Source organism: Xiphias gladius, chromosome 9 (genome assembly GCF_016859285.1).
Source record: "Xiphias gladius isolate SHS-SW01 ecotype Sanya breed wild chromosome 9, ASM1685928v1, whole genome shotgun sequence".
NCBI classification, from domain to species: Eukaryota; Metazoa; Chordata; class Actinopteri; order Istiophoriformes; family Xiphiidae; genus Xiphias; species Xiphias gladius.
In genome coordinates, this window is record NC_053408.1 from 2,502,331 (window position 1) to 2,521,567 (window position 19,237).

Sequence of the window (19,237 nt, forward strand, 5' to 3'; positions counted from 1 at the left end):
TGTTTGTTCAGCCATCTCCCCGAACCCCACCGTCCTCACCAGTGTACGGTCGACATCACTACACGCACTCTCTGTTATTGTCGGGCAGCAGGAGACATCTTCAAAGAAACGATGCGTACGTACATCTGCGTACGGACCCTCAGAACTCAGCGTGGGACGACCGCGGCGCGACATGAGCAGATTAACACGGGGACATGCAGGGGAACTGACTCAGTTACAGTAAACACAATGAGGACTGTGGGGGGATGAGAGCAGGCAGGGGGCTTGCATTGGAAACTTTAACCCTAAATGGGTGGTCAGGGAAGTAAATGAAGAACGATCTAAACTTGAGGAAGGAGATGTGTATACAGTATAAAGCACACTGCACTTGAGGCTTCGTTGTTGAGTGAAGCATTCAAACAGTTTGAGATGATACAGAAAGATATCACAGACCGAGTTAAGTTAGAAAGCTTTGACCTTCTTTTGTGATGACTTTTTCATTGTAAATATTAAAAGCTGCATTAATTTCCTTTTTTTTTTTGTAGAGGATCTACAAGTCAAGCTAACAGACAAACAGCTTTGACATTTTAGCAAATAAATTCACATAAAAAGACACAGAGCAACGTTAGCATTCATTTGGAGTTGTGTTTATGTTCACCTCGTAAATCTAAATCCAACAGTCACTCCCTTTTTAGCTCGGGTTTGGTCTCCAGCAGCTCCTGAGAAAACTGTCAGGCTCTTTAGCTGGTAAATGTTCCATTTTCTTCACCGGCTAGCTGTTGACCTTGTCTTCCTTTCGGTGGGGGCAGGTGCTGGCGGGTAGTGTTCGGTGGCTTTATCAGAGCTTGTCGGTTGAAAACAGCTGCCTGCGTCACACAAGAATTGTGTTGTCAAAGCAAAACTGTGAGCTAAAAGAGCCTAACGGCACCTTTTTTAGAGCTGCAGAGTTGGGTGATAAATTGCTGTGGTCATGTCACAGTGAGTGCCCTTTCACATTTATCACTAGATCCATTGTCAATGTAAAAAACATGAAGTAGTTTAGCTTAAACATTACATTTTTACCAGTGTTTCAGCTGAGTCCTGCAGATGTTTTCATAACATTAAGCTGGATGATACACCTGCAATGGAAATGACAAAAAACATGTTGTTTTCCATTCTGTGCGAGTTTCTTGATTTTTCCCAGTTGATCTGCAGGCACCATGCAGAATATGACTGGTCACTGCCTAACGTCACCAAAAGCGCAAGTAAGACCACAGCTGCGAATTCCAGCTTTCGACCAGGGTGTCGCCTGTGTGTAGACGTATTACACAGTACGTTTAGAAAGGAAAGTTACGTTTGAAACCTTAAAGCTCAGTTATGATTATTTGCAATAAAGAATTTGTTTGTGTTTGAGCTTTAGCATATGTTTGTAATCCCAAATTTAGGCCCGCTAAACTGGTTTATAAATCGTGGTTAAATTTTCATAGCTACAGAGCCTCTTGATAATTCGAGGTCATCTGCGCTAATATTCAAAACTTTGACCTTTTCCAACCTATCAATACAAATTTCAAATTCTGGCAGCAAAATGTTTGCGTATATTAAGATAGAACAGATTTTTCGGAGCATCGGAAGAAAGCAAAACTACATCTGTTCCTCTCCTCCACGAAGGCTTCACAGCTGGATTGAAGCTTGAATATAAAACTGTCATGTACAGCCCAGGTTAAGATAATTCCATCATAATGCCAAATGCCAATAAAAAAGTGACAAATGCAGCAATTCACAACATGTGTTCATGTCTTAGCGGGGGACTTCACAGTACGTGAAACGGAAATTCTGTATAGTTTTGACGGCCAGGTCGACCAGTTCCTTGCCTAAACTAGCTTTAAAAGTGTCTGCACTCTGTGATTTTAAAAATCAGGAATCGATGTCAAGGCATCCGTCGGACTACAGAAACAGCTCATCCTCGAAATCCACTCAGGCTCCGTTAGAAGCCAGAACGCGTTAGTGCTGCATGAAAAAAATCAAACTGACAGCATGACTGACTTCTCCCAAGGGCAAGAGTTAAAAGTATTTATACATCAACAACAGACGGCTTATTCAAATCTGAAAATCATAAATGCAAATGAGCGATTACAAGTCTAAGTGCAGATCTCTTCCTTTTTCACTACAAGTAACACTGACACAACATCTGATACAGTTCATTTTTCATCAAATTGCAATGATGTTACATGAATATTCCTGTTGTAGAAAATGGAAATGTACTAGCTGACGTTTGTGTGTGTGCTTGTGTTTATACGCGCATGACGGTGTCTACCTTCGTGTGTGTGTGTGTGTGTGTGTGTGTGTGTGTGTGTGTGCAGACCATCAAGCTAATCTGGGGTTTGTTTAGCCAGAGCTGAGGCCATGTTGGTGACGTCGCGGAGGGTCTGTTTGAAGAGCAGGGTCTCCACTCCTGCCGCTTAAACAGCAAGCTTTCATTTAAGGCTCCACCGAGTTGCATTTCATGAAAAATAAACACTCACCCTAGCAGCTGTGGTTTTTGTGCCTGGGAGCGCGCTGTAGAGACGGAGTACGATTTCTTTGCTCGATTGGCTATGCTCAGCAGGGCTGGTTGTCTTTTGGGGCATTCAGCATCCTTACACAACTGCAGAAGATGGCAGCCAGTTGAAAGTAAAACTCTAATTTCTCCTTCCCTCCAGAGCCTATATGATAGAAGAGTATTTGAAATAGACTGAGGCAAACTGAATGCCACTTGACATCAGTGGAATTACACGTAGCAGCTTTCAAAAATGATTTCGTAATTTTCCTTACTTTTTTCCCTCTGTGTACTTACCCCAGATCCAACTACTGATTTAATCACAGATAAAACTGTTTTCTTTTCTCGTAACAATATAAAAAGTATTTTCTCACATTTCTGCCACGTATGGAAAAGAAAAAATTCAAAAGACCTAATTTTTTCTTTTTTTTGTGGTCAAATTTTTCTGAAGCAAAATAAATATGTTGTCATTTTATCTGATTTACATGGACAAACAACACCCAGTTACAGCCCCAACGGAAACCCCGGTCCATTTTAGAGCCTTTGAGAGAGCTCCAGGGCTGGCCGGCAGCTGTCCACGGTCGTGGCTGGAACGCAGAGTGCATCCCTGGGGTCAGAAGCGCTCAGGGGCCGTGGGATGTTGGAGTGTTTTGAATTAAGAGGAGGAGGCACAGGGTCACGAGGGCTTTCTGGCCCTGCGAGGTGACAACGGGGTGGAGTCCCGCTGTGAGCGCTTGTTATTCCCACTGTACAAAGAGGATATGGAGGCGTTGGTGGGGGCCTGCTGTTGTGGCAGAGCGCGGTGAGGATACAGCGGGCCCCCCCTGAGCAGCAAAACGTCCCGCACGGCGCCACGGAAAGGCTTACTGACGAAGCAGTAGAGGAAGAAGTTGACGGCTGTGTTGAGCATGGCCAGCATGTTGGACAGGTCGTAGGCCAAGTGGACGCGCCAGTCTCTGTGAACTGAGGACACATACAGGTGGTAGATGACCACGACAGTCCTGGGGGCCCACAGCACAGAGAACACAGAGGTGATGGCCAGCAGCATGGCCGTGGTTTTCCCTAGTCGCCGCGGAGGCGCCGACTTCGGCCCGCGCTCCTCCTGGCAATGCTGCTTCCTCTGCCTCGCCCTCAGCGTTTGGATTATCAAAGAGTTCAAGACTAAGAAGATGCTGCACGGCAGGAAGTAGATGATAGTCACGTGTGTCCATATGAGGACGTTGTCCAGCGCCGTGGGCGGATGGCTGTTCCTCCACATGTCCGACCACCAGAAGAAAGGCACGCCCGATGCGAGCGATAACGTCAGGACCACTGCGATGATCTTCCTGGCTCGTGCCGGGTAGCTGATCTGGCGGTGGAGAAGGGGGTGGCACAGCGCCACATAGCGGTCCACGGTGAGGGGCACAGTGGACCAGATGGAGGCGTGGTTGGCGGCGAACTCTGCGGCGCTGACGGAGTGTAACAGGAGTGCAGGGACATCGCGATGAAAAACCGCCGTCTCCAGCAGGAAGCCCACAAAGATGATGAAGAGCTGGGAGAGAATGTCTGAGCCAGTCACTGCCAGAAGGTAGTAGTACAGAGCTTTCTTGGTGCGGGACGCCAGTCTGGACAAGGCCACTGCTGTGAGGATGTTCACTGATAGAAAGAAACAAAAAGGTCATATTAGGGGCAATTTCCATATGATATTTACCCGTACTGGGGTGTAAGGAAACTGAGGAGACGTTTTCAGGCTGGCAAGCTGTCACAGATACTGTAGATATGTTGTAATGCTTTCATCCTAGGCTGACGCCGCACTCCGCCCTTGGATAGCGTTTGGGTAATGTGAGGGGAAAACAGTATGTACAAACAAAATTCTTCTTTCAACTTTCTTGTTCTTTTGAAGTAGTTTGATTAAGCAAACAGACTCCTTGGGATTAAATGCATCTGTGTTTTGCTGTGTCTGTTCACCATCTGTGTCCTTCATTTGCCAACTGAGCACTCCTTGTTGGTAATTTTGTACGTGTCTTGTACTGAATATTAGCTTTAAGCTGAACGTTTACACTGTAAACAGTCCCTTTTTTAGAAGTGACATCAAATAATGTACAATCTAATACATTTAAATAGGTGACTGAACCTTAGCTTAATCACATCAAATACAGTCAATTCCAACTCCAACATTAGGATGGTAGTTACTACGCTGCTAAGCTAGGCTAGGTAGCTTCAGAAGCACTACTTTAGCAGCGTTGCTTCTTCAGGACTTCATGTTGACTGGATGTTAGCTACCGTCTTATTTACTGTATGTGGCATAACAACCTGAATGAGCAAGATGCCGATGAATGAAAACGGATGTTTCTAAAACCAGAATGCAGTCACTGCAGTTTGACTTGTTTTGTCGCTATGTATAGAAGTTACTGCAAATTTTATGGGCTGTTTTCACCGAAATTATAAAATTTCTTTAGAAATTTAGTCATGATCATTTTTATAGGACAAAACAAATCCGAAAAAGTCAGACTGTGGTCGTTTTGGCTAGAGTGAGCAGAGTGGATTAATCCTAACTTTTTAAAGGCAGAGGTGCAAAAACGATGCATTCACAGCAGTGTAAGTTCCAAACCGTTGATTTATGTGTCTCCCTGCTCTTTACTATTTACAGTATCTGTAGTCTGTTTTTTATTTTATTTCTTGTCAATAGCAGGATTTACACGATAGCTCTTTGGATAACTCCGCCAGTCTTAACAACCTTCAGGCACACTGGCCCTCTGGCCTTTATATTTATTTCCCTTTTGGGGACAATTGCGCGACGTGACCCAGAGGTCACCTGGATGCTCTGTTGACACATCCGCTTGATTTGAACACCACTCTGTCTAAATCCCTGCTGGATCAATACCAATGCAAGGCCATCGACTTGTAGATGAAGCACAGTAATGAGACTAATGCCGTTGTGAACGCTTTCCATCAAAGTGACAGTTATTTCCACTTTCTGGATTATTGAGGTGATAAATTTTGATGCAGACAGATTCCAGAGACAGTTGGCTGGAGGGCTGGATGGATGGATGGATAAATACTCATAAACCCAAACAAAATGATTATTAAATCTTTATATTATTGTAACCTGTGAAAAGAACCATCAGTGCGTGGTCATATGCTGCAACAATATATTATCTCGCTGGTCCATTAGAGCACCAGTAGTGTACCTCTAACTCACTTGAGTATTGATTTCTTCTGTCGTGTGCAGTTCCTACTTTTGTTATAAATAGATGTCAGTGCAGAGATTCAAAGACTGCTCTGTTTACACACTGAATGTGGGTCAGTGCAACTGCAACTAATAAAAGCGTGTAGCATGTTGGCTAATTTTCTGGCCTTAAAGGACCAGTTCCCTAATTTACAAAAGATTATATGTTGCTTTCTTACCAGGTTTTGATTTTATCTCCTTTTCAGGTGTCTACTATTGTTACCACTGTAAAAGTTTAAAGTTATTTAACTCCTGATGCACACAGTACTCACTACATGAGATGATGACAGTGTACCTGGTACTCCCACACAGAGCAGAATGCTGTAATAGATGACGGGGATGAAGCCCAGCACACATTTGGACTTCTGCAGCTCCTCTGGTTTCAGGCCTGGCTCCTGGTGGCCTGGCGCTGTCACATTAGGCCAATCGATCATGACCTTGGCGCTTCCCCTAGAGAATAAGGTAAAGAGAGACTAATGTTTTCAGCACTGAAAATCGGTGTTTAAACTATGAGGGCAAGGAAAACTGATGATTTAGTTAGACTGTGGGCTTAAAGGACGAGTCTGGTGATATTCTATACTTTTATTTTTGTCAACAAATCCCATGAAAAGACCAAAACCAAACCCTGATATATCTTATCCCTCTGAGCCATAGAGCTCCACTGTCGTCCAAGAACTATTAAAAACACATCAGTGAACCACACTGTTTTCACTGGGTGACATGTTCCTTCATCACCATGAACACACTCACACTGTAGTTCAGTTTGACTCGGTCCCACATACACCGTCCTGCACCAATTGCTCACTCCAGCACCAAATGTGGATTAATTCGCAGCTGAAAATCTCCTCCTGGTTGACTAAAGTTTGTTAAAAACTTCAGTGACCAGCTGTTCTAGGAAATTAATGAGCCTTTTTAAACATTGAAACTATATATTTTTGATTTACATCTTCAGGAGGAACCAATGGGCTTTGGAGCCAAAGTCAGCAGGGTTGTGGGAAAGTGTTGAGAGATGGGCTAATATAAGGAAAAATGCTGTGGAATACTAACGCGGATTTAAGTTAGGTTAAGGTCGGGTTTTATCAGATACAATTTTTAAGGCTCGAAATTAGAATGTTTTGTGCTTTGGGTAAATATCCTCTATTTCAACTGCTTCCGTGAGAAAGGAAGCAAGTCATCAGAAACGAAAAAGTATGATTTTTCAACTGAAACTCGGGCAAATGAAATTATTTTGGTTGGGTTTGCAGTGGGGCTGCAGCTAATGATTATTTTCCTTATCAATTAATCTGCAGATAATTTTCTTGATCGATCAGTTGGTCTATAAAACATCAAAAAACAGTGATCAATGGTTCTAAAACCCAAAAGGTATTAAATGTACTTTTGTTTAGGACAAGAAAAAGCAGCAAATTCTCCCATTTTCTGGAGCTGCAACCAGAGAATGTTTGACATTTTTGGTTGAAAAATGACTTAAAATGACTTAAATTTGTCCAGATCTACTTTGTAGCTCCATGGGTCGAGGAGGCTAACTTATTCAATAGCTGGGCAATCTAGGACATCTCTTACCCAGATCTTTAAATGAGGTTTCATTTGCATAAATAAAACTAAAAAATAATTCATAATTATATAACTATAATTTGGTTTAAGTAGCTGAGGTCAGGAAGGAAATAACCATCGTATCAGTGACAGAGGAGACTGGCCGATATATCATATGTATCAATATATCAGTTTGATATGATGCTATCGAGTTTCAACAAGTCCTCATTTGCAGATGATGATGATGCATCTGACATGGGAGTGATGTCAGGTAAATGATGTTTGCTCAGCCAGACTGCTGTTTTTCAGAAACAAAGTGTGGAAACAGACAGTCGGTAAATCCACAGAGTTTGGACTCAGTCAATTAAACTTCAGGTCGACGACAACAACAGATGGGCTGACAGCGGTGACCCTGTCACCCTCCACCCTCCCTTGCGTCATTATCATCTTGTCTCCCCATCTAACCTTTTCACCTGGGTGCCGTCCATCCTGTTTTTCGCCGCCTGTCTCTCCTCTGCCTGCTCTCCTAATTTGCTTCACTCATCCATGAAGCCATATTTGGACTGTGTTATCTCTCAAGCTTTCAGTCACAAACCATTTGTAGATACTCAACCAACGTAAACATCATCATGAAGCCGCAATCACCCCCTCGGTGAAACTGGCCTCGTGATGTGAGCGAGGCAATCGCTACCACTAACAGTTTGTGATATTTAATTACTGCCATTGCAGAAGCTATTTATGTGCCAAAACCCTATATGTGATAAAATAGAGGTGCATCGAATATCTTAGTGCTTGGCTGCTCAGATTCACCTGAGCACATTAAACTGGACAGAAAAGCAAGGACGGAAAAGGAATAATCAAGATCAATGGTGTGATTGCTCTAAAATTTTGCCCTTCAAACCTTGTATCTTGTGAGAGGGAGAGAAGTTAAAGGGGTTCAACTGATAACAGGGAGATGATGCATCGCGGTCGTCTTGGACAGAGTTGGCAGACGTGAGCGGGAGATTTGTCACTGGAGATGAACACCTTTGATTCACAACTTCTAAAACTGGCTCCTTGATTGACGTCACGAGTCAAAGGCAGCTGAAGGTCTTTGTATGCTTCGTGTTACCTGGTGAAAGATCTGAGACGTCTCTTCAGTGGTCCACTCTTCAAAATCAAAGTAATGCGAATGGTGCATTTTGCTCATTTTAATTGTTTTATCTGACATTTACGTTACTGTGTTATACATGTGTAGATTTTATTCTAATAAAAAAGGGAAAAAAAAATGTTTAGTAAAATTTTTTTCACAAAGCAGAAAAATAAAGCCCACAAAGCCCAAAGTTTGGACCTTTCGATCATATCACTTAGTGACAATCTTCCTCAGCAGATGGAGTTTTCCCCGCTGTCATTAAACTGTATATGTTCCAGTATTTTAAGGACCTTTTCTCCATGTTGACTTAAAAGTTGATCTTAATAGTTTGTTCTCAACCATGGAAACAGCAGTTAAGGTTAAAAGGGGTTTTTTTTATGATTAACTTTTAAGCCGACATAGACAAAAAGTCCTTTAAATGCGCAGAAAAATATGGAAATTTCATGACAACTGGGCAAACTCCATCACTCAAACGCTCCCGAACAGCTACTAAATGTATATTTGTTAATATTATTTTGTCACACGCTGTTTCCAAGGTCAAGAATTTGAAATAGTTAAAAGAGTACTTTACACACAACGGAAGGCCCTTTAATGCTGGCATCAGTTTCAAATGGGGGATGTCAGACAGCTTATGTGTTGTAGTCTGACAAAATTCCTCCGTACTGTCCGTAGGTTCATTCATTTACTGTAGTGAACAGGGCGGAATATCTCTCGTTCTCCGACTCTGAATTCACGCGTTCTACTTCCGACGTATTTGTCTCCAGTCTCAGCCGTGAAAGGCGTTGGGTTAGGGACTATTTATCACGCTACGGGCTCCCAGCGCTTTGGCACCAAGACTTAGATACAGGCCATAAATTAATGGACACGTCCTAAGGAAATGTGTTTGCAGAATGATATGATTTCGCTACTCAAGCGCAGATTGGTTGCTTTCTTTATCAATAAAAACATTCTCATATTTCACTCGTTGTTATATAACAGTGTCCCATGTGCTGAGATAGGATGTCCTATTCAGTATTAATAGGGGTTCAACTCCCGTGGGAGATGTGGTGCAGATATATGGTACATTCACCCCTACAGTATGTGACCTCGGAGAAGATTACACCTCTTTCCATCTGTTTTCCACAGTGCTGCACTCTGGAAAATGATGTGAAATATGTATTAACTAGATAATGTGATATAACTTGTGAAAAATATCTTTCCAGGCAGTGTGGAAAGGAATGAAAGCTGTTAAATCAGTCGTTTGTAAATTGTCAGAAAATAGTGAAAAATACCACATACGGCGATTTCCCAGAGCCCAAGGTGTCATCTTCAACATGCTTGTTTTGTCTGAGCAGTCCAAAACACTAATGCGTTCAGTTCTGCAAACATTCACATCTGAGAAGCTGCAACCAGTGGATCTTTGGCAGGTTTGTTTGAAATGTGAGTTATAAAGACTGTCATGACGTCCAACCCCGTCTTATGGTCAGAATTCTATCCAATGGGTTTCCATCCTGTAATTATCTCTCTAAACAACACTTGTCTTTTGTTGTTAGCGGTGAGGTCTGCCGTTCCCGTGCTGGATTAGAATAGTCTTCCCATGCACAGTGGATTCACAGGAAACCATGTGATCCAGTCGGGTCTCAGCCCCACTGCTTACTGTTCGCTCTCCTAATGCCGTGTCAGACGATCTAGATGCTCAATACACGTTCGCTGTAGCATTAAATGGCACTTGCTGTTACCGCCGGTCAGCCCAGGGGCCACCAAATCAACCAAGGCTGAAATTCTAAGGATCATAACCTAAAACATTTTATCGACTGTCATAATCTCTCTGCATTATCAGCTGCTAAAAACACCGCTGTGGCACTTCCATGAGCACTGCTGCTGGGTATAACCGCAGAAGTCTGAAATGAACTGCAGTTAAACCTCAGCACCAGTACTGCATAAACTTAGACAGAAAACGAGGCAAAGTTGCGACTGTAGGCCTGCAGGGGCAACTCTGTCCTCCCTTCTAAGACACCCGATCTGTTTCCTCCAGAGCCTCGTCTAAGGATCATGCAATGAGAAAGATGATCGTTATGAATGAGAAGGTTGTGAGGTCGCCAGCGAAGCACAGCACAAGGGACCGGTAATCAAACCGGCCAATCAATATCCCGGCAGCCACTTCTTTTACACCGGCTGAGGTCCGCTTTTAATCCTGGAGGCAGCAAATGAAATCTTGAAGCTTGGAGAGTTCTCTGTCCCCTCCGCCTACTCCTCATCGCGCTTTATTCTCTGGGCAATTTCCTGTGCAGAGCAATCGTCCCATTCAGTCCCTCGGGTGCTACTGATTCTGGAGGTGGAAATGGATCTGTTGTCGCCTCAGAAGTGTTTTATTAACCCACCTTCAGACAGTTAAAGTCTTCCAACACGGGGGAAATTAAACACATTGGCGCGGCAACAGAATAGGGTGATCATACCGCTCCAGTCAAGTGACAGCAGACGGTACCCGAGTACGGTGAGTGAGTACGGGCTGGGAAGATCAGAGGCCGAGTTTCTGGATGCTCTTCCCGGTGTCGAGAGGCCGCTGGAGGCAACGGACGTGGCTCTGCAGGGGGCTCAGTGCACAGGAAAGCTGAACCGAACCCTATCTGTGCACCACTGAGTCCTTTTAATTATTCATCGAGAGACGGAGCACCTGAAAAAACGCCGCTGGGAGACAAAGGCTGCTGCCAATATAACTGTACAGCAAACATATCGCTTTTCTCACGAGAGCAAGGAGGATGCGTTTCAGTGTTTCTAGGGAGAGCGAGAGCTACTTCAAGTTTCATTCTGGAGGCCAGAGGACAGGCTTCTTGGAAAATCTATGGATGACAGGCAACACTTAAAGAAATGTCCTCAACATGCAGAACGTGAGCTGTGCTGCTGTTCAAAGTTCAGTCATGTGGCCAGTATCCTGACCTGTGGTCAGCGTTGTTAGAAAGACAGAATCCAGAAGTGCAGTTTGGCACCAGAATTTACAGGCTAATATTATGACAAATGTCTCCTTCTTAGAAGATTTAGGGGGTGAAATAACTAGAAAACACTACAGGCACTGCCATTAATATAAGAGCTCCGAGTTCAGAACAGTGTCAATTATGAAACAATTGGAAGTGAGACAATCCAGACTCTCTCCCTGCTTCCTTAAATAACTTTTATAATAAGAATGTACCTTGCAGCAACATCTGAAGTCAATGATGTATAACAGCGCTGATTGCACAAGAAACAGAAAGATTTCATCTTTTTACAACAGAGCAACTCAGACACTTGTACATAAACAGTGAATGGAGAGAGTTTTCTGTGACTCGGTTTGCCCTTGTATGGTTAGTCTCACTGTCTGCAGTCTTACCTTCACGTCCAGTTTTCACAGCGACTCTCCAACTGGGTTACGGCCGGGCCGCGGCTCTGTCGTCCCCCCAGAGGCTCCTACAGAGTCCCTGACATCGCCGCTGGACACACTCTGAGGAGATGTGGAGGAGGGCAGAGAGGAGGAGGAGGAGGAGAAGTGGAGTCCGGGCAGCTGGTACATCACTGCAAAGAGTGAGCACAGGGGGAGAGGAGAGAAGAGGCAGAGGGGAGTGAAAATGTAGGGAGGGTGAGGGAGGGGAGAGAGAGAGGGAGAGGGAGGGATTGATCCGTGGATGGAAAGAGGTGAATGAAACAGAGAGAGATGAAGAAAGGAGCAGAGAGAGGGACACAGGAAAAACCGATGAAAAACCACATCAAGTCTGACAGGGAATAAAAAGCGGTCATGTTTCTTAGGCTGAGATCCAGTTCCATATTACAGAGGCATCTGACAGGGATTTGAGTCTGAAGTGTGTTCACACTGGAAAAGTGGCAAAATAAATATACACAAAGCTGTCAGTGTGCAGACTAAGGCCGTGTCAAATTCCATTCCGCATACGGATTTAGTACATGCCGTATGCACCGAGTAGGAACTGTTTTAGTGTAACACTTGAATACAAGAAATCCATGCACTTCTGCATGGTACTAACAGGTAACGATCCATCCAACTGCAGTTTGATGCATGGCCAATGCAACTGAAATAAATGCAACTCTAAAAGTTCACTGCCATGCGATGACGAAGAGAAAGCTAAATCTTTTTCCAGTGACTTTTCTCAGGCTGTGTCCCGACCGCATCCAACACAAACCTTTTAAGCAGGTTTTGGGTGCGTGTGAGTAGGTGCTCAAAAGAGAAAGAGAAGACTGCGTCGACGGCCATGCTAGTAGCGGCTTTGTGAGTATTGGGCAAATGAAGATTTTGACCTGATGATGGCGCTAGATGCAGAGTCAGATGTTCACCAAAGTGTGAATTCATCCTGATGGGGACGTGAATGACTGAGTCAAATTTCAAGGCAAAGCCACAAATGTCAGCCTGATGGTGGCGCTAGAGGAAAAGTCAAAGGTTCCGCAGAGTCACTAGGACACATCCTCTGGGGGACCCTGGTAATCTCTACCAAACTCAATGGCAATAATTCAGCCTGGTCAAAACAGCGGTGGACCGACCCGCCAACTGACATTGCCACCCCTACATCTGCATCACTAGTGTGGATAAAAACCAGTTGATATGCAGACTAAAAGAGCCACTTAATGCCGGAATAACTTAACACAGTTTGCTCCCGGTCGGATCATCGGCAAGATCCAAGTGTTGGGAAAAAAATCTAACTTTTTCATCTCCTTCGATTTGCAGCAGCTTTACAAAGTTCCTGCTTTATTGATATTTGGAGGCACGCACATGTTTTGTAACAATATTAATCCAATATATTTATAATTTATAATAATCAATAATATTTTTATGTACTCCATCTGATGCACAAAACGCAAGCTGACAACAGGCGGGAAACAAAGAATAATGACACCCAGCAGCAGCAGGTTTGTAATTTTATGCATGTATTCATAACGGCAGTTGAAACCAAAACAATCACAAGCGAGGAAATCACTGAGATCAGTGGATCTGGAAGCCGAATTGTTGTTTTGTACAAGACAAATGTGTCCTTAATTTAGCTAAACCCTTTTAGAAAGCATGTCTCACGACTGCAAATTGTTGACGATAGCAAAGCTCCAAAGCAAACAGTGCATTAAATGAGCAGATGTGTAGAACTAATTCATCCATCACTTCAGTCTGTTGACAAACCATTTGCAAACCTGAGGCCTACGTGAGCCTGCTTTGACCAAGTCTGGCATCCCTCACCTTGCAGCTGCTTATCATTTTATGTGTGTGTGTGTTTTTTTTTGACATACAGTGTTATACCTGTGACCTTACACTGCAGCAGGGGGGCAGTCAAGCAAATAATGAACCTTGGCAGCCAGCGATCATACACAGACATGACTCATTATTGATCAGGCCTATTAGATTGGAGGTTGATGATGCAGAGGGAACAAATAAGGATCAAGTTGCATACGAGGGGTTAAACTTAATGTTTTCTGCTTGATGATTCTGTTGCAGTGGTTGATGTGTATCGCCACAAACAATAGAAATCAAATTGAGTCACCTTAGAAAACCCCAAGCATATCACTAGAACAACGGAATGTTTTTCTTAATTTATCCCCCAAACAACTATTGTCCAATCAGAGTTTAGCAACCGTAACTATGATGGCAGACCCGTTAGGTTTTGGATTTTTTTTTTTTGACACGTTGAAGCGGTGTGTATGAGGGTTGTGGTGAGAGAGATACTCTGTACCTAAAGAGTTTAGGGGGTCTTGTCTGTTTTAATCACCAAAAAAAAAAAAATACAAGACACAAGAGCAAAACTGCAAGAAATGGATTAAACTGTGTTCTGGTCTGCCGTAACTCAAGCAGCTAACATTAGCAGTTGCGGCTAACTAGTTTCCAGTGGGGTCACAGGTTATGTTGGGAAAGCCCCATTCACGACTGACGGACCACTTTTTGACAGCCGGTGTCAGAAAGCCACTAACGGGTGTGTTGGAGTCGAGGCTAACGTTAGCAGCTCCGTCCTGTTCTGTGTCTGTAAATAGGACCTGATGTCAAAGTCGTTGGTGGTTCATCGAATCCTTTTCTCTTGTCAATGTTAAGTTTTGGGTTTCGACGCCCTTTTAATGAAACAGAAATCTAACCTCTGTGTCGTTTGTCCAAATAACTCTTTATGTATTTCTATGGCAAGCATCCAAATGGCGTTACGTTGGAAAGAAAAAAAAAGTCTGTCATGCAATAATCCAGTGCTACTAGTGATCCTAACTAGATCTGCCCTGCAGTACAAGAACAACGCTGCTCCTTTATTCCTAACAGGTGAGAGAGCTGACTTTTTACCTGGGACCTATTCGCTTTTTTCACATGAGGATGATATCGTGCGTAGCCATTGCATGAATATCTTGCAGGCTTTTCGTGCTTTCATGCCACTCAGCCGGAAACATTAAAACCTCCGAGTTTTCCACCAACTCACAGGGTTAACTTTGTCAGTTAGCATTAGCTAGCTGTCTGCAGCTAATAAAGTCTTTTCTCATTTCAACCTGTAAAACCAGGTGTCACTGCTTTTGTCAACTTCTGTCCAAGGTCAAGGACCAATCGCTTCAAAAATGATTAGCAATTCTGCGAATATCTGCCGCCGTTACCATTGATATCGTTATCAGGAGAGAAACAATCAATGAAACAAAATACATGTGATTCATGTTTCAAGATTTATGTCAGAAAAGATTCGGCCACAAAGGAAAGTCAGAAAGTACTGAGAGAGAGAATAACACATTGTTGGTTTTGGACTTTTCATGGGGTTTGTTGATAACAAGAGAAAAACAGAATGACACCAGCCGTATCCTTGAAATGATCAATGCTATTTAAATGTTATGAGACATCTGTGAAGGACACTGACGAAGGTTCAAAGGCTCCTGTGTTTGTGATTCCTTTTCCCGACAACTTTCCTGAGACATTTTGGAGAAACCGTTTCTGAGCCTATCAGAGTCCGCATGTTAAATCTGAATCTGCAAAATCGCCAGTGACTCCACTCATCAGGTAAATATTAACAAAGGAAAGTCTCCCAAAATGGAAATAAGATTACCTCAAATATGTGCTGGACTTGAGCAAATGCACTTCCTGCCTCTGATTGCATAACTGTGGATTTACACGAGGAAGTCGTATTCAAATACATAATGAGCATCTCTGTAGAGGCTGTGTAGCTCGCGGAGCCAATTTCACGCCTGCACAGTCTACTGGCATCTCAGATTTATATTCATTCTCTACCTGCCAATATTCAGCTCATCCCTCACTAACAACTGCAACTCAAAAACAAATCTTCCTCTGCAGCTGGAGTCTGAAGGGGAAAAAAGAGAAGGGGGGAGAGCCAACGGAGCTGCTGCGGTCAGATAAACCGATGCTGAGGCAGAGCTCTTCCCGCAGGTCACCTCAGTCTGGATGCCGGCCATAACCTCAGCCCTCCAAACTGTCACTCCGCGCAGCTTTCAAGCAATAGGACTCTCAGTGGCTGTAACACGAGCAGCTCTCCAGAAGTAAAGGAGAAAAAAAACAAAAAAATCGACCATCTTACCTCCGCCCAGACACACACTCATCACCAATCTTTCAGTCTTTATTTCTGATTTCTATTTGCCTTTGATGCCTTTTTAAAAATGTAAATTCCGCTTGCTTTTGTTCTTCTGTGTCTTTTAGGTGGAAATAAAGGTGGAAACGTAGATTCATGTTTTTGCTGTTTTCTAGAGCCAGAGTTCAAGCTTTTTATTCACTGCTTCTAATGCATGTGACAGTCAACTTAACCTTAAATGAAATGTAAAAAAAAAACCAGAATTGCTCAGCCCCCAACAGGGCTGTTGGATCAGTTGCAGCTTGCTCTCGTGGTGATTGCAGCACAAACCAACAACTCTGTGTCCTGCCATGAAATCTCTTCAGGTTATCAGGTCAACTGATGTTACATTTCAGTGCTTTTAGTCCAAATGATGCCAAAGCAGCGACTCTATCTGGCACAGACGCTCCATTATTCAAACTGCTGCAGCTGTATAAAATAATTTCACTATTTCCTCAGTATTCAGTTTTGACTCATTGAAATGAATCAGTGTACAGAGGAAGGAAGGAAGAAGCACAACTGTGAAGGTTGGGGAATGTCCCAAGTTAAGCACCTTTTGGGAAAAGGTGCTGGATTATGGTCTGAGTTTAGCGTCAAGAGGGTCCTCTTCACCATAAACTCCAGCGTTTATCTTGAGACCGTCACAGGTACGAGAAATGAAAAACCTTTAGTAACTATTTGCCTCTTAGAAGCGAAATAATGCACAACTTGCAGTATGTCTGTGGGCATCTCTGAGATGACTCCCTGCCACCGAGTTGCATTGTGGGAAGCGTAGGATTCGGTGTTTCTGGAGGTGGAGCCACACTAGAGACTAAAAGTCAGGATATATCAGCCTCTTCTGCTGCAATGTGGATCATTCTTTTTCCTATAATCTGTCCCATGCAAGTCTCCCGACTTCACGGAACTGTAACGCTGAATCGCTGTCGTACCACTTCAGCTGACGTAAACTAAACTTGAACTTACATGAGATAAAGTCATACCACTGTCTTTTCTTCCTGATCTCCTTTTATTCTTTTCGTTCTTTTTTCATTTTTCCCCTTTTTTCACATTCTGCAGTCGCCTTGTGTCGTACACTCTTTGTGAAATCACCATTTCATGTTGTGTCAATTCCGTTGTGTTATTACTAAACAACACAACATGTTTTCGTTTGTTTGTTTTGTTTTGTTTGTTTGTGCTTTTCCAACAAGGCCATGATTTGAACATTGTTCATCACTTGAAACTTGGCTACTGATGAGATGCAGTTATTCTGCCCCCTAGTGGACCTGAACTGCAAGTACAGCTGGTTGTATCTTGTGCAGTTCATGGCTGGTCAACACTTTGGCTTTGATTGCAGCCTCTCTCTCTGGAGACTGTGGGCTGGTGCACTTGTTGCAAAGACTTGAGATGGTTACACACACACACACACACACACACACACACACACACACACACACACACACACACACACACACACACACACACACACACACATTATGGATGTTGCCAATACAGCCATAACGCCGGTTCAGCCAAATTACAAAAGACATTTTCCCACTTACCTGTAGGAGCATCTGATCAGGCAGATAGTTTTGGTTTCATTTGTCCAGGTTTTGATAAATAAGGACATTTTGACAGATCACACTAAGAAGTGTGATCTCTCGACAGTTTTCTTAGGGATTTTTTTCCTCTGTAGAAAGTAGTTTCACTGAAAGGGGATAACAGCAACGTTAGTGGATTAGAAGAACATTTATTTTGAAAAGACTTCTCAATTTCTTAAAATGCAATTTTACAATTCTGTGAGAACCAAAAACAAATTCCATTTATTTCTTTCCATTGTGGTTGGAGAGGAGGCAGAAATCTCAGAGACTGATCTCAAAATCTGGACTCATAAAGCTAACTATCCTCGTGATTACGTAAACCAGCCTTTAAAGGCCGGAAGGTAAAAACCAGCAACATTCCCATCAACAAAACAAAAAAAAATGGTTTGTCAAGCGAGAATTAAAAAAAACCCCAGAAAGACTAAAATGAACCAAAGATTTTGCATGAGCACGTAGCAGGCCACTGTGTGTATGACTGACCTGTTCCAAACACAGTCAGACTGGGATAGAAGAAGTCACCCTGTGGATTCACCATCGACTCCTGACACACGCGAGCTACGGCCAACGGGCCGGGGTCAACCACACTGACATGACACCAGCAAACAGATCAGAACCAGAAGCAGCGCAGGGCATCGCTTCCGGAGCTGTGAAACGGATCTTTTCTCTTGAGCACGGCCTGAATTTCGGTTTTGTGGTCGTACGTCTTTTCAAACAAGCAATCGGGATTTTTGTCAGAATCATTAAAAGAGAAATATTGATCGTATGACTTTCTCCCCCCCTAATGAAGCATGCCGTTGCCTGAGGCCGTGAATAAATTGCTTGTGTTGCTGTGTCACGCACATGTGCTGAATTGGGTGGAACACACTGACACACATAACTGCATGCGGAGTCTAAACTGCTGCCTGAACTTCTTATACTGGTGGTTCATTACCGAGCTTCGGCTGTGGCAGACCAGACGCGCCTGATCCAAACAGCTGGAAGGAACCGGATAAAACCTGTGATAACGACGGTCTTTCAACAGGAGATTGTGTCTCACCTACAGACCCGCACTTAGTTTGATAACCGTGTGCCGTTGCTCACCCCCCCCAGTCTCCCAGTCCACAGCCGTCTGAGGGTCCCCGTGGCCTGCCCACCGAATCAATGTCATGCGGCCAACGCTGATACCCAAGGACAGGATCAAAGCGCCCAGGCCTGTTTCCACCCACCAATCGATGAAGTCCTGCGTGTGTGTGGCAGGGCGGATGTGGAGAGGAGGGCCCCTGTCCCACATTCAGACACAGATCCCCTTCTCCTCCACGGCAGAGCGGACAGAAAAAGAAGCAGACAGGAGAGGGCCCCCGAAAAGATGGCGAAGAAAGCTGTTCCAACCCACGCCGGGATGCCGTTGCTGGCTCTCTGTCTTCAGCTGGGGGCAGCTGCGGCAGGTAAGTTTTGGATGCAGGCTCGCTCAGACCGGATCAAAGGCCACTGAGCAGGACGGTGTCGTGTTGGATCATCTGTAGTCCGATCCACCCGTTAGAGAGAAACGATGCCTCTTCTTCATGTTGATGATTCTGTGGTAAAATCGTAAACGAGCATTTGATGTGGCTTCCAAATATAATGATATCAAATTAGTAATAGTGGATGGATTTCTCTCCATGGACATACATGTGTCACTTAGTCTAGTTTTGTTCAGTGGTGTGTTTTAAAGTTGTGGTTCACCCAAATTACAAAAAGAGAACATGTGAACGTGAACATTTTGTTCAGAAGATTATTTGGGGGGGGGGTAGGCTGTCC

General features: G+C 43.7%; 2 protein-coding genes across 5 annotated transcripts in view; one reads left to right on the forward strand and one right to left on the reverse strand.

Moving 5' to 3' along the window:
- Positions 1-19,237, reverse strand: part of gpr142 (G protein-coupled receptor 142) — a 26,642-nt gene continuing 7,405 nt past the window's right edge. Inside the window, exons 2-7 of one of the 4 annotated variants that reach the window (XR_005708093.1) lie at positions 11,708-11,889; positions 5,998-6,152; positions 2,980-4,129; positions 2,481-2,660; positions 1,042-1,097; positions 1-845 (exon numbers count right to left, since the gene is read on the reverse strand). Coding sequence is in view for 1 of the 4 variants with exons in the window: in XM_040134791.1 (XP_039990725.1) it covers positions 3,171-4,129; positions 5,998-6,136 (1,098 nt within the window). In the remaining 3 variants the exon portion in view is untranslated. Of the gene's footprint in view, positions 846-1,041; positions 1,098-2,003; positions 4,130-5,997; positions 6,153-11,707; positions 11,890-19,237 lie in introns of those variants that run through there. The other 3 variants (XR_005708092.1, XR_005708091.1, XM_040134791.1) reach the window with 3 other exon arrangements.
- LOC120794109 (BTB/POZ domain-containing protein 17) overlaps positions 18,807-19,237 on the forward strand; it is a 4,483-nt gene continuing 4,052 nt past the window's right edge. Inside the window, exon 1 of the mRNA XM_040134790.1 lies at positions 18,807-18,885. Within this exon, the coding sequence (XP_039990724.1) occupies positions 18,807-18,885 (79 nt within the window). The remainder of the gene's footprint in view (positions 18,886-19,237) is intronic.